General features: G+C 43.6%; 1 protein-coding gene across 1 annotated transcript in view; it reads right to left on the bottom strand.

The window, feature by feature from the left end:
• The window catches only part of syne1a (spectrin repeat containing, nuclear envelope 1a), a 322712-nt gene extending 309702 nt beyond the window's left edge, over window positions 1-13010 (bottom strand). The window contains exons 1-4 of the mRNA XM_042094571.1: window positions 12764-13010; window positions 7249-7310; window positions 2825-2920; window positions 145-228 (exon numbers count right to left, since the gene is read on the bottom strand). Of these exons, the coding sequence (XP_041950505.1) occupies window positions 145-228; window positions 2825-2920; window positions 7249-7310; window positions 12764-12815 (294 nt within the window). The 5' untranslated portion in view covers window positions 12816-13010. The remainder of the gene's footprint in view (window positions 1-144; window positions 229-2824; window positions 2921-7248; window positions 7311-12763) is intronic.
• Between the last annotated feature and the right edge of the window lie 296 nt (window positions 13011-13306).

Raw genomic sequence — 13306 nt, forward strand, 5'->3', positions numbered from 1 at the left:
AGCGGCGGAGAGGGAGGAGTCAGTAGGGGTCATACAGAGGTCAGCAGGGGTCAGTAGAGGTCTACAGAGGTCATACAGAGGTCATGTCTGCAGCTCTGACCTGGAGCACTGCACCTGAGCAAAGCATCATGGGAGTCTGCTTACCCATCTGCCCTCCAGGAAGTTGAGCGCTGTGCGGACATTAGCAACCCAGTGGATCCTCTGCAGGCGCCGGCCCTGTTCACATCGCTGAGAGAGAGGGGGAGAGAGAGAGAGAGGGGGAGAGAGAGACTTTTAAGGTTCCTTTATTTACAGTCAAAAGGAAACCAAGTAACAATAAAACCGACCCATATTAACCCTCTAACCGCCCATGTCGCAATATTGCGACAAGCGTCATTACTGAATAAAACAGACGATAGACGCGAGTACAGTGTAAAATCTCATTTGTACTCTTGACACCCAGAGCTTCGATTCAAGCTCAACCTTTTTTTTTTTAAGTTTTCAGGAAGCATTCGAAAAACACGCGAGAAACACACGAAGAAGACGTGCATTTCCTCCATAACGCGGAAGCGATGCGGGCCTTAGTTTTGCACAAATTGAAGCAGAAATACACCAAATGTTGAAAAAAAAATTCACGTGTGATGAAGTCTTGGGTCTGTTATTCACCTATTCTGATTCTGAAGGAGAATATCTGCCTTTTGGAGAATATGATCGATCGTCTATTGACTGATAGTCACGGAGCGTCTGTGAATGGAGGTGCGTCTTTTTCGACAGTGTCCACTAAGCATACCATGCTTATTTCGACCCTCTGCCCAACATAGCTGGAGGTGCCAGTGACAATAGTGATGATAGTGTCCGTAATGGACGTGGTATAGACAGCAGGGGTTGTAAAAATAGGGCTCTGAAGAACTTCAAAGTCACCCGCGATATGGAACTGATTTGACCAGGCTACTTTATTGTATAGTAGCATAGGGTTTGTGATTATAGTAATAGTTTACTATTGTTGATTTACATGTGACTGTTTTCCTGTTCATTTGTTATGTCGGTGAAATGACAAAAAAAGAAAGTAAATCTGCTCAAATATGTTCAACATCTAGTATTTACTGAAATGTACATAATTCACGGTGGTTACCATCCAGTGACGTCATAATATGCAAATTAGATGAGTAAATTTACCCCCTTCATAAACTTCTGGTCATACTCAATGATTTTCACATTTACAGTAGGACTTTATCTCTGACCACTTGCAAGCCATGGCCTTTTGAAATTTTGATGTAAAAATCCAATTTATATTTTTTAAACCCTGGCGGCTAAAGGGTTAAAACCTCAGCCCAACCAACCCAAATACAAAAAAAAAACAAAGGAGAGAGAGAGAGAAACGAGAAGAGAGAGAGGGAGGAGGAGAGCAGGAGAGAGAGAGGAGAGGAGGAGGGAGAGAGGGAGGAGAGTGAGAGGGAGGAGAGGGAGAGGGAGGAGAGGGAGAGAGAGAGGAGAGGAAAGGGAGAGAGAGGGAGAGGGAGGAGGAGAGGGAGAGGGAGGAGGAGAGGGAGAGAGAGGGACATTAATTCCACCTTTTCCCTGTACTGTCTCTTAGCCCTTTTAATTGATTTCCTCAGTTCATAACGCGCTTTACTGTACTCTCTTGGTAATCACTGTCGGTACAATGTCATCAATGTCATTTGCATATGTAGCCCGTTACATACTCTGTGTAATCATTGTTGTTATGGTTATGGAACTTTGCAGACGTTTTTGTCCAAAGCGAACGCCTAAGCGAACATTATCAGCAGCAGCCCGAAAAACTCCCCAGTTTGTTGTGCAGAAACATGCAGGGTTCTGCATCTGCCTATAGGCTGCCAGTAGCAAGACTGAAGAGTGATGTGATTGGCTGGACAGGCCTGCATTTGACCATGAGATGTTCGAGGTCAGGAGAGCATCCTGTGGATGTCGTTTGTACATCCACACACCAGCCATTTGTTAACCAGAATACACACACCACCTACTCTGTTGCTCTGACCATGACCAAGATCTGACCAAGATCTGACCATGACCAAGATCTGACCAAGATCCCGGCTCTTTTCCCTCTTTTCCTCCTGGCGACGCTTCTTCCCAGGTAACCAAGGCGACGCTTCTTCCCAGGTAACCAAGGTAAACAACCGGGTAAAGAACTTTGGTAACTAGTCAAAACAGATTTATTGTGTTTTATCTGTTTTATCAGTTTAATCTGTTTTGGCTGTGTGTGTGTGTGTACGTGCATGTGTGTGTGCATGCGCGTGCATGCATGCGTGTGTGTGTGTGTGCATGCGTGTGCATGCGTGTGTGTGTGTGCATGCATGTGCGTGTGTGTGCGTGCGTGCATGTGTGTGTGTGTATGTGCATGTGTGTGTGTTTGTGTGTGTGTGCATGCGTGTGTGTGTGTCTGTATGCATGTGTGTGCATGCGTGTGTGTGTGCATGCATGCGTGTGTGTGTGCGTGCATGTGTGTGCATGCATGTGTGTGTGTGTGTGCATGCGTGTGTGTGTGTGTGTGCATGCTTGTGTGTGTGTGCGTGCATGCTTGTGTGTGTGCGTGCATACGTGTGTGTGTGCATGCATGCATGTGTATGTGCGTGTCTGCATACATGTGTGTGTGTGTGCGTGTGTGCATGCGTGTGTGTGTGTGTGTACATGCATGCGTGTGTGTGTGTGTGTGTACATGCGTGTGTGTGTGTGTGCATATGTGAGTGTGTGTGCATGCATGTGTGTGTGCATGCATGCATGCGTGTGTGTGTGAGTGTGTGTGCATGCATGTGTGTGTGTGTGTGTGCATGTATGTGTGCGTGCGTGTGTGTGTGTGTGTGTGACTGACCAGCTTCTGTCCAGACAGCACTTCCAGCAGGGCCAGCAGCCTCACGCCATCTCTGATGTCCTCAAACAGGTCTGTCATCACCAGCGGGGGAGTGTGCTGTAGACACACACACACACACATTTTAATTCTTTATTTAAATCCACAAATCATATTACAACAGACAGGATTCTAATATTTCAAGAGATAAGATAGGGCTTTGTCACTCAATGGTGTTCAGGGGTACAAAAATCATCTCCTGCGCCATACTGCAAGGCTGCCTATAACTGCAGATATGGAGCAAAACGTTTGCTAGCTGTTTTATTTTTCTGCCTTAACCCACTGGAAACAAGATTGTGGACATGCCCCAAGCTCTACAGATCAACACTACTAGCTTGCATTGATAGCCTAGGTCACATAGTTTTGTCCGGGTTGGTACTTCACACACACACACACAGACACACACACACACACACACACACACATCACATGAGGCAGCTGAAGGCCGAGGCTTAAGGCTGAAAGAGGCACACTGAGCTGCACTCCAAGCTGTGTGTCCTTCTCCGTTTCTTTAAACTGCTTGAACACATTTTTACATCCCATGACGTCTGAAATAACCTGAAGTAAAACCTCACACACACACACACACACACACACACAAACATACCACACACACAGCAAAAGCTCAGCCTGGGGCCCAGATGAATACCAGAGCGCATTTGATTTTGCTCTGCACATTACCAATGATTTCCAAAGTCATCAAAATCCCTGGAACTAATCAAAACCACTTGTCTGTTATGGTGACTAATCAAAACCACTTGTCTGTATGGTGACTAATCAAAACCACTTGTCTGTTATGGTGACTATCATAACCACTTGTCTGTTATGGGGTGACTAATCATAACCACCCAGATAGCAAGAGGCTGGCGGACCACTGTCGGTCCATTGGGGGCATAGCTGGTGGTCCGCTGGCATTTTGCTCATCGGTTCTCTGGCGGTCCGCTGGCGGGTTACAGACAAATTGCCCATTATTTTGCCACTATTGGTCTAAAATCTTTTTCATTTGTTCAGTTACAGTTTACTCCATTTATCATTTTATGTCCAACGGCGGACCACAAGTGGCACGCCACCGGTGGCATACCACCAGCGGTCCGCTATCTGCCAATATGATTTTGCTGTCTGGGCACTTGTCTGTTATGGGGTGGGCTTCATACAAAAAACAGACAGCGGAGGGCTTTGTCAGAAATAAATGAAACATACATGTATTTTCTTTGAAATAACAACTGCATTTAAAATCTTTGTTTACAAAAAAGATCTATTTAATTTATTTTAATTTGCTGTACTTCCAAAAGGATTTGGTAATAATGTTTAATGTACCAACTTAAAGGTGCAGTCAGCGATTTTACAGCAAGTCGCCTATTCACAAACCGCTTTTTGTGGCATTTCACGTTGCGATGTTTTGAAACAACAAACAATTTTGCATTGTAGGCATAAAAGAGACGCAATAACGCCACCAACAACAACCAAAACTACTCATTGTTAACATGTAAATTAAATGTAACGTTTCATTGTGAATCAAATTAAAATGTTCTCCTCTTTGCAAACGTAGGCATATGGTGACAGATTAATCAATTGTTGCAAAGATACTGCATCAATCCGTATATTTCATTAGGCTACTAGGCTATTTGTTCTGCCTTACTCTTTATTCATTTAGGCTAGGCCTTTTTATTCAGTTATTCATCATCTTCCGTCCTTCGACCTGTCACCTGTCACTCATCATCGTAAGGGAGGTGTTTGGAATCATTCCCGCGTTACAATCATCAGTCAATCAAGGTGGTCACTTCAGTCAAGCTCGTCCATGAGTAATGACGTTATCCATAGCAACGAAGACTCACTCTTAGTTTAGGAGTTTTCATTTTTCCATACTAAAAGTAGGTCTGAAAGGCTTTGTGAATAACTTTTAAGAGAAAACTCCTAGCTAAAATCTTTTAGTGCGATTTAGGAGTACTCCTAGTGGTAAGATAAAAGGCTTTGTGAATACGGCCCCAGATCTCCTGAAGGTGCAGACATCCTCTAGGGCTTCTAGGTCTGCTGACCAACTCCGGCTGGTTGTGCCTCGTTCTAGGTTAAAGAGCAGAGTGGACCGGGCTTTTGCGGTGATTGCACCGAAGCTCTGGAACGAGCTGCCCCTACATATACGCCTGGGTCCCTCCTTGAGTGTTTTTAAATCTCACCTAAAATCCCATTTTTATGCCCTGGCGTTTAACACAGCCTGATTGTCTTATTTTATTTATTTGTTTGTTTGTTTGTTTGCTTGTAAATATTGTTATCCTCACTTTTTGTTGTCTTTTTTGTTGTCTATCAAGTCGTATTAACTTGCCTGTCCAGCACTTTGGTCAGCTGTTGTTGTTTTTAAAGTGCTTTATAAATAAACGTGACTTGACTTGACTTGCCCTCCATAAATTACACGCAAAGTTGTGTTTTTGTTAGGAAGACAGGCTGCCCATATGCACATATGCATATTGCACATATGCAACTGAGAGTACATATGCCATCCATGGTGTCAGCCAGCCTGGCAAAGTAAGTGCAGACCATAACTCTAATGCACTCTAATGCCTCACTGATAGTTTCTATTCATTTATCATCTCCATTCCCAATGGATAATAAAACTTGTTTAGTTTAATTACATCAGACAATAGGCACTAGCAGTCAAAGGCAATAGTGCTTAGCACCACATATAGCACAAGCTTAGAATCACAAATAACTCAGACAGCTCAGGTGTAGCACCACACAAAGCTCAGATAGCTCATGCTTAGCACCACAGATAGCACAGGCTTAGCACCACAGATAGCATAGGCTTAGCATCACAGGCTTAGCACCACAGATAGCATAGGCTTAGCATCACAGATAGCACAAGCTTAGCATCACAGACAGCACAGGCTTAGCATTACAGACAACAAAGGCTTAGCACCACAGATAGCACAGGCTTAGCATTACAGATAGCACAAGCTTAGCATCACAGACAGCACAGGCTTAGCATTACATACATCAAAAGCTTAGCACTATCATTTAGCATAACATACAGCACAGGCTTAGCATAACAGATGGGGGGGTCTCATTGTGTCCAGTGTGATTAAATCTGCTTAAGGGCCAATCTCAATTCTCTATTTTACCCCTTCCCCTTAGTTTTGCGCGTGCACGTGAGACGAAGGGCTATCTCAATTCTCATTTCGATCGAGGGGTAGGGATAAGGGCAAGGGGTAGATACCCCTTAAAACCAAGTAAGATCGGGAGCTTACTTGAAACCGAGGGGTAAGAGAAGTACCCAACATACACCGCTCACACCGGAAAAATAAGCACACCGAGAGATTCATTGACATGAAATGTTGGCATTAATAAGGATTATAAAATTAAAATGGTAATTGTTTTATGTTGCATTCAATCTTGTGACCATATATTGAAGGTCCTGTTCTTCACGAGGAAGTTTTAAAAAAAATCGCTGTTTTGTGAATGTTATTTATTAATTATTTGCGCGAATGTCTCGCATTTTACATATTTCCATGTCTACCCCGCGAATTGGTACCATGTCAGAAATGTAAAGTCCAACAGCAGCTAAATTCGCTGAACTTTTTTACCGCTCGTCTGATATGAATGCTGCTTAGGCCTACTGCTGCTGACTCCTCGCATAGGCTATTACAGGTAGCAATTGCTTCTGATGTCAAGTAACGACCATTTGGATATTATTGTAAAATATCAAAGGAGTTGTGGGATGTTTACATAGCAAACTGCATGTTTATTTTGTCCCCCATCCCTGTTTCATTCACCCGGACCAAGGTAGGCTGCGAACGAACATAGGCACGTTCAGCTGTTGTTGAAATAATTCCTGAACGGTTTTATTCCGAGCTGAAAATGCAATTATAGCCTATTTGACAGAAGACAGGTTGCTAGTGACAAAATATTAGCTTTCAGTGTGGTACGATCTCTGTAAATTACGTTAATTCAAGTGTTTCAATCATCCCGCTCTCCCTTATGGTTGGCTAGTGGTATCTCATTTCCAAGGGGAATATTCTTCACCCCTATGTCTTGCCACTCGGTTTCGAGGGACAAGGGCTAGGGGTAAGATGAAGGGATAGGGGAAGGGGAAGGGGTAAGACAGCGAATTGAGATTGGCCCTAAGTGTCTGAGCTGCTCTGCAACAATGACCAGCGGACACAGCCCACTAACAACAACCAAGCTTCCCCATGACCAGTGACACAGCCCACTCACAACAACCAAGCTTCCCCATGACCAGTGACACAGCCCACTCACAACAACCAAGCTTCCCCATGACCAGCGGACACAGCCCACTCACAACAACCAAGCTTCCCCATGACCAGTGACACAGCCCACTCACAACAGAAGGCAGAAGCACAGAGGCACAACAAAAACACAAACTTCACCGGTCCTACCTTGGCCAAGTGTGAATTAATCCACTTAGTGAAAGTCCGCTTCTGGACAGCCTCCTGCTCATCTGGAACACATCAGAGAGAGAGAGACATCAGAGAAACATCAGAGAGACATCAGAGAGAAATTAGAGAGAGAGACATCAGAGAGACTTCAGAGAGAGAGACATCAGAGAGACTTCAGAGAGAGAGACATCAGAGAAACTTCAGAGAGAGAGACATCAGATAGACCCCTGCTGAAAAAAAACAGCTAGAAACCAGCTTATGCTGGTAGCTGGTTTTAGCTGGTCTTTGCTGGTTTTCATCCAGCTCTTGCTGGTCTTTGCTGTTGTAGCTGGTTAGGCCACCAGCTGGACATGCTGGCATGACCATCTGAGGATACAGCTGGTGCAAGATGGTCACCATCCTGTCAAGCTGGTCATGCTGGTTTACTAGAATGATCAACATGAGCTAGCAACACCAGCTAAAATGACCAGCTTGAGGTGGTACGACAAGCAAAACCAGCTGAATTACCATCATAAGCTGGGTAAACCAGCTGGAGGTATGTTTTCGCAAGAGTTTTGCTGGTCTAGCAGGCCAACCATCATCGGGTGGTCAAACAAGCTGGTTATCAAGCTGGTCAACCAGCAAACCACCTTTAGCTGGTCAAGCTGTTTTTTTCAGCAGGGATCAGAGAGAGACATAGGTGCCAACTCTCACGCATTGGCCGTGAGACACACGCATTTGATTAGTTTCACACACTCACACGCCACACCCCCGATTTCTCACGCTGAAGTGTCAACCCGGTTGGTCAGATGCCTGAAAAATGAGTTTAGCCTATCTATAGATCTACCTGTTGAGCCACGGTTATGCTATCAGAGACGGTGAGAGGGTTCAAGAGCACCCCCTGTCTGTGGAATTTTCTAAATTTTCTCTCATTTGCGATATACTTCAGAAGCCGTCCCAGGCGCATTTCCCCCGCATTTCCCCGGCTTCAGGTATGCTTTTATATTATTGAGTATTTTTCACGCTGAAGTGTCAACCTGGTAGGTCAAATACCTGGCAGATGAGGTTCAACTAAACTAAACCTATACATATGATATCACACATCAGGTGAACGTGCGGAATCTAAGCTTTCCAATGATATTAGCGCCAAGTTGCTGTGATAAATGGTTCGTGAGAAAATTAACATTGAACCGAGGTGCAATTTAGGCTAATCATATTTGGATTTTGCACACAGTGCACACCCATTACTCTCGGTTTAATATTTCACTAACCCTTCACACAACACGTGGCAAACCCAATATCACAATAAACAGCAAACCGTACCGAATACGAGGATATAAAGCATGCCTCTGTGCAATAAGTGGTTCCTGAGTAATCCGGTTTTGAAATTGCAACACATTTCTACATAGCCTCATTGGGGCGAAATTATAATGTATTCTAATGTAAACTATTTGTCAGTAGGCCTACATACATTTTTGTAAATTGCTCAGCCATAGATTATCCCACCATCATGGTTCTTATATTGTCAGGTTCCAGCCAATCCCATTACAGATAAATGAATATATTTATATTGGCATGCTTCCTAGTGACATTAATGCAAAAATAGCATGTAGGTTATAGGCTATGGCCATTACAATGACCAATATATTATCTTAAATAAACCAGCTGAATAACACAGGTGACCACTTCTGCATAATTTCATTGAGTGCTGAAATGTACACACATTTTTGAACATTTCTGAACTGTGAAATGTAGCATATGTTTTTGTGGTTGTGAACTTATTGCAATATCACCATAACTATTCCACCTGTGTGTGCATGGTTATAATTCTGAAGTGCAAAATAGCTTAGGCTACAGCACAAATATTTCCATAAAAATAAGCAAGTTTGACCTCTGAATTTATTTTGAAAGTGCACCTGATTGATGCATTTAAAAGTTAAAATATACAAACATTTCTTAAATTCTTACAAAACACCCACCCACTCTTTAAAATTGTTAGTTTGGACCCCCATTTAATTAATTTCGTAGGCTGGCTTTATTTTGTTATATAGAAGTATCTAAATAACCTGTTAAAATGTACCAGAATTCAGGAAATTGCATCTAGTCCAAAAAATTTTTTCTGGGGGAGGACCCCCATAGCCCCCCCCCCCCCCCCCCTCTGAAATGTCCCACCCACTTTTACAATGCCTCCGACGCCCATGGTCCTAGTAGTAGGCTAGATCCTTTTGATACCAATGTTCATTTAACTCTGGGACCCTGGTCCCAGGGATGGATTACTGCACGGGCATTCTAGGCCCAGACCCAGAGGCCCAAGGTGTCAGGGTGCCCTGAAGCCCAAGCCTTTGCATGGAATCATTGCCTCAATATCAACACATCAGGATGTAGGCTATGAATCTGATTGAATTTAGTATTGGCCATCCCCAAAATGCTAGCCTGACGAGCCAGACCCACATTAAAATGTAGGGTCTGGGCACTCACCGTTCGCAGTGCTCAGTCCGAGGGGTGGGATAATCGGTTGTCTTTCAAATTCCCTCTGCACGCAAAAGGACAGCACTGAGTCCCATGCGTTTTCCCACCAACGGAGCTAGTTGGCTAGTTCAAACTTTTGCCATCTCAAAACAAGCGTAACTCGTGTCACACTGTTGGCCACGAGTAGCAGGGAATTTAAGCCAAACCGTTGCAACTCTGCCATCAATCATTATGTTATGCCCCCCTAACGACTCTATAGACGGTTTGATTGGCCTGATAGAAGTTTAATTTTTCGAGCTCACAAGCCAACGGAGAGTTGCTAGACTAGCCCTGGAAGCAAATGTAATTTGCTGCCGCTAGGGTGTGTCTAGATTTCTAAGCTACCAAAATGCACCAGAATACAGGAAATCATATCAAACAAATGAAGAAAATTCTGGGGGAGAACCCCCAAACCCCCCTTCCACATGTGCGACAATTAGTGGGGAGCCCTTAATACATGTGGGCCCAGGGGCCCGAAAGTTCATAATCTGTCCATGCCTGGTCCCTACACCTGAGAACCACTGATGTACGTTTTTTTTTTACTGTACGGTATAATGCTGAATGAGCCAAACAAAAATTTCCGCAGCAAAATTTTGGTTGGCCCCACCAAATCTCACTCCAAGGTTTTTTGAAAAGTTGGCAGCCCTGGAGAGATATCAAAGAAAACATATCAGAGGCAACTGGAAGGAACTTCTTAAACCAGAGGGAACACGTTAAACTGGAGGGAGAGTGTTTCCTGCTGATAAAAAAACAGCTAAAAACCAGCTTATGCTGGTAGCTGTTTTTAAATAGTCTTTGCTGGTTTTCTTCCAGCTCTTGCTCCCTGCTGAAAAAAGAGCCTGACCAGCTTAAGGTGGTTTGCTGTGATATGATGTTTGAGCAAAGCTCTTTTTTCTCATCTCATTTTAGCTGGTGTTGCTGGTCTACACTGCTGGTTTAACTGGCCATGTCAGCTTATGTTGGTCATTCTAGCAACCCAGCATTCTTGCAAACAGCAATTTGTGTGGTGAAAGTCAAGCTTCAGTTCAGTTTTCTAAACTTCACTTTAAGTTGGGCCACTTAAAGGAATTATCCGGAGTAAAATGCACTTTAGATCAATTTACGGGTAATTGGGAGTACATACGTTGAGTTGACATCCATTCGATGTTACCGTTTTTAGTCAAAACTCGTTAGCGTGGAAGTGAGAAGGGCATATTATTTCGCCGCTACAAAAAGCTATTTTTATACCTCTTCTACAGTTCAATTTCAACAAATTCACAAATGTCCAGTCCATACAACTTCATTTCAATTTCAAAAGAAATACTGGACTATGTTTTTTTTTTTTTTTTTAAACGGCGACGAAATTGTGAATTTCCAGAGCACAATTGGCAATCGACTCCTACGGACTTTCCCCTGAAGATGGCAGCAAAGATGGCAGCAAAGATGGCAACATTTCCGGAAAGGTACTGGCTTGATGAAATTCATTCTGGACTCTCTATCAGACCACATAAAGACCTCGGGATACTTCGGTTTGGCTTTAGGGACCCTCTACTCACTACCACGTAAGTGCAATGTTGTTTGGAACTGTAGAAGAAGTATAAAAATAGCGTTTTGTAGCGGCGAAATAATATGCCCTTCTCACTTCCACGCTAATGAGCTTTGACTAAAAACGCTAACATCGAACTAGGGCTGTCACTTTACGTTCGAAAATCGATTGCACAATCGATTGGACCAAACAACACAAGTTTCGAAAACTAAAATAGGGAATCGATTTTAACCAAATATTTACACTATTCATTTTAAACGAAATAAAAAAAAAAAAAAAAGATAGATGTAACAAAATTCACAAACAAGAATATAAGAATATAAAAGAATTCCGAAGTGCAGTAAGCATTGCGAAAGCTAAAAAGAAAATTCCCACCAATTTTACGCACCGGGAACAGCTGTTTTAATCAGCTGCTGTGCTGCTCGTGTTTTGCCAAAAAATGGAGGACAACGCGATCAACCTGTGCGACATGTAGAGAGACGAGTGATAGGCCCTAATAACTTGAGGAGTTCGATGTGGAAGTACTTCAGATTTTTGGTATATCAAACTATGGAGAAGAACAAAGCGGTAGGCTACGCAAACTGTGCAATTGAGTTCTACGTAGGCGAAATTTGTTTGACATTTCTAATCGTAAACACAGACACAGCTACGTTGAAGCCTGCAGTCATGTCACTGATGTAATGGCAGTCCACTCGGCTTACTGGTTTTCGAGAATGTTGCACTTCTGTTTGTCATTGTGCACAAAACTTCACGCCAATAAATCATCAGAAATATTGCTGGCTTGCGTCTGCAAGCGCCCTCTTTACGTTCATCCTAATGCAGTTGTTTGTGGATTGGCCTATATTTGGCGTTGAAAATGGAAATGTCCTTAGACATAAAAAATCGATTTTACAATCGATTCAATGAACACTTATGTCTCAAAAATCGAACAGGATTTTTTCACAAAAGTGACAGCCCTACATCGAACTTTCTCAAAACACATCCGAATGACATGATTTGGATGTCAACTCAACGTATGTACTCCCAATCATCCGTAAATCGATCTAAAGTGCATTTTACTCCGGATAATTCCTTTAATTTGTGAGCATGCCTAGCGTAGATGTGACAAGATTAACCACTGGCACAAAGCCGCGAGCTGCACGATAATTGCAGCATTTGCAATTGCTTTAGTTAAAAAATGTTTAATTACTTTAGTTTTCAATTAGGAATCAAAATTGTGCAGACGTAGTATCCAGTCAAGATGTCAAAGTATGCATTAGGAAGCTGCATTAGGAAGCTGAATTAGGAGGAAACCCATGCAGCTGCTGACTGTTCCAGTGCTTCTGAACACCTGCTTGTTATAGGGAGTTATTGCTGGAGCGGCAGACTGTTTCTGCTGCATCATCCTATCTCTGTTTCTGCTGACTCATCATATCTCTGTTTCTGCTGCATCATCCTGTCTCTGTCTTCACTGTTGTAGGTAGGTCACATCTCAGTGAGGGGAGGGGGGGAGTAAGCTCTTACCTTGCAGCCTCTGCACCTCCCCAGCAATGCCCCTGAGCCGAGGGGACGCCATCCCCGCGCGCTGGGATCAGCTTTGTCTCTGGTGACGAAGCCCCTGCATTCCTCAGCCGCTCACACCTCCAGTCTGGGATCAGCGCGCAGGTACTCCAGCTGGGTTGAGTCTGAATACCACACACTGCATTCTTCTTCAGGCAAAACTCACACAAGATACTGCTGCAAACTGCGATGTATGCCTCCCCTCGTTCTCTCTCACTCTCTCTGCCCCGCAATCTCTCTCTCTCCCTCTCACTCCTCTCTCTCTCTCCACCAATCTCTCTCTCCCTTACTCCCTCTCTCACCCACAATCTCTCTCTCTCTCTCTCACTCTCTAGGATTTAAGATCTTTAGAAGCTCTCGTCTGACCAATCAGAGAATAGCTCCAGTGAATATTTAGCTCCTCTGTGGCCAATAGGGATGACTTAAATTCACCATTCATGGTCGGGAGTATGTGTAGCCTACGTCATTTATTTTTCTGATTTATCTTGAAGAGTGTTGAAACACTCA

This window comes from Alosa sapidissima, chromosome 6 (assembly GCF_018492685.1).
Source record: "Alosa sapidissima isolate fAloSap1 chromosome 6, fAloSap1.pri, whole genome shotgun sequence".
In the NCBI taxonomy this organism is placed as follows: Eukaryota; Metazoa; Chordata; class Actinopteri; order Clupeiformes; family Clupeidae; genus Alosa; species Alosa sapidissima.